The following is a 2,154-nucleotide window of genomic DNA, read 5'->3' on the forward strand; positions in this document are numbered from 1 at the left end:
TATATATATATATATATATATATATATATATATATATATATATATATATATATATATATATATATATATATATATATATATATATATATATAAAATTAGTGATATAACTCAAACCTGAAATATCTTTAACGTTATGTTCTTGAATAAAAAAAAAATAGAAATTTTATGGTACCTGATAAGGCACACAACTTTCATTTATTTAATTACCTTATTTAAACCATTATTATTTAAAGAGGCAACAGAAAGATCCATTACAGAGATGAAAAATTAAGAAATTACTTTTTCTTTTTCTTTGACAACCTATCTTTTCCATTAATTTTTTCTTCCTTCCTTTTTTCTTTAGTGGATTTTCCTCTAATTAACTTTAAATTACCGATAGTATCTAAATCGATATTCCACTGGCCTTTTGGAATTCCGTCTGAACCTTTATCATCCTTTTTCAAATCGTCTTCAATATCACTGACTTTATTTACCGCTACATCCATGTTACATTCTTCAGTAGCACCATCCACTGATTCATCATCCCTATGCACTGAAACCGCTATATTGATTTCATTAAGATTTCCAGGTTCCTCATTTTTATCATCCTCAACGGGAAAGAGACTTTCAACTGTATAAGGAATACGAGGTTCATCTTGTGATGGAAGCCCCTTATACTCAGTTATTTTGGTGACTTGAGAAGCTCCTTCAGGTGCACTTTTTATTGCAAAAAGGTCACTATCACTGTCGGTATCTGTTAAATTATCACCATTACTTGGAACATGACCCTCCAGGTCACGTGATCGACCTTCTAGTTCGACTGTGTGTTGATGAACAGCAACATCATCAACATTCTCGGATAAGGCAATTGTCACTAGTAGTTCTCCTACTGCTTCGCATAAATCGTCTATCTGGTCCTCTCCGTGGTTACTGGAGTCTTCTTTATCATTTACAGTACTCTTTCCATCACATGGTTGTTCCATATTTCCTTCATTACCTGTTGCCAGTTGAACATTAGGAGTATCTTCATCTTCTGGTAATCAACCCCTATCAGAATCCTTGCAGGGCATTGCTGGGAAATCATTCTAATTAAAAATATTTAACATAGGCTCACTATCCATACTACAGTTAGCTTCCATATGAGAGTCTCTTCCCCACTTGTAACACGTCTTTTTCGGGCCATTATATAAAAACACATTGAAACCACAAATACTGATGGAGGATGGGATATTTTTCTTTATTTCCATTATCACAGTGCGTGTTAATTTTTTTTAGACCACGCGCTCTCCCATGAGAAAAGGTATTATGTCTAAGATGAAGAACTTTCCCATGTTGTTCGAGGACACTAATTAAAAGGGAGTCTTCTATATCAAAATGTGCATAACGTATTGATACATAAGTATATACATTGCTCAAATTGATTACTAAGGTCTTTTCGCCATTACCAAAATGAATCACTCTGACTCTCGTATGAAGTCATAAAAACCTTCACCTCATTCAATTTCACAGCTACTCTGTTATTTGGTATGTTCTGAAACCCTCGTATGTCTTTTTCACTTACTTTTAACTTATTGAATATGACATCACATGCCGACTCATAATCAGAAGGATATGAAAATTTTAAACCAACTACGTAGTCTTTGGTTTAAGTCTTGCCGGCTTTGAAATGTTATTTGCCACCATTCTCGGGTAGAAAACGCTCCGTTTTCTATGATGACGTCATATCACCCGAGGCAACATAAAACCTAAGGTTTGGCGATTCCTTGGAGGTGTATCGAAGCAAACTACGTCTAATAATAGAAACTATGATACATACAAGTTTACTTGAAACACTAATTAGTTCACTGCCATCTTATTCACAATTTGTAGTTCAAATTCGTAAAAATAAAAAAAAAATAAATAAATCGGAAAACGGTCCTAAGTCACAAAAATCGCAGAGCGTTCCAAAATGCGTTTGTAATCAACCTAAGCAACTTCTCCTTACGAGATGTTTTGGCGTATACTATTTTACCTAGCCGGTTATTAAAACCTTGTTATTATCACTGGAAAATCTCCAGAACGTATAAAACACGTGTTTTAAGACGACGGCTAACGCCATACTGTTTTAGAAATTTAAATTCCATTAATGTGATTTGTCCAGGATAAAGCTAACTAAAGGAAAAACAAGAACACCAG

General features: G+C 33.8%; 1 protein-coding gene across 1 annotated transcript; it reads right to left on the minus strand.

Moving 5' to 3' along the window:
- Positions 1-275: 275 nt before the first annotated feature.
- LOC137646331 (uncharacterized) lies at positions 276-1,226 on the minus strand. Its single transcript, XM_068379439.1, has 2 exons — positions 1,094-1,226; positions 276-976 (listed from the first exon to the last, which is right to left on the minus strand). The coding sequence occupies exons 1-2, from the start codon at positions 1,224-1,226 to the stop codon at positions 276-278; spliced, it is 834 nt and encodes a 277-aa protein (XP_068235540.1).
- Between the last annotated feature and the right edge of the window lie 928 nt (positions 1,227-2,154).

This window comes from Palaemon carinicauda, chromosome 9, assembly GCF_036898095.1.
Source record: "Palaemon carinicauda isolate YSFRI2023 chromosome 9, ASM3689809v2, whole genome shotgun sequence".
In the NCBI taxonomy this organism is placed as follows: Eukaryota; Metazoa; Arthropoda; class Malacostraca; order Decapoda; family Palaemonidae; genus Palaemon; species Palaemon carinicauda.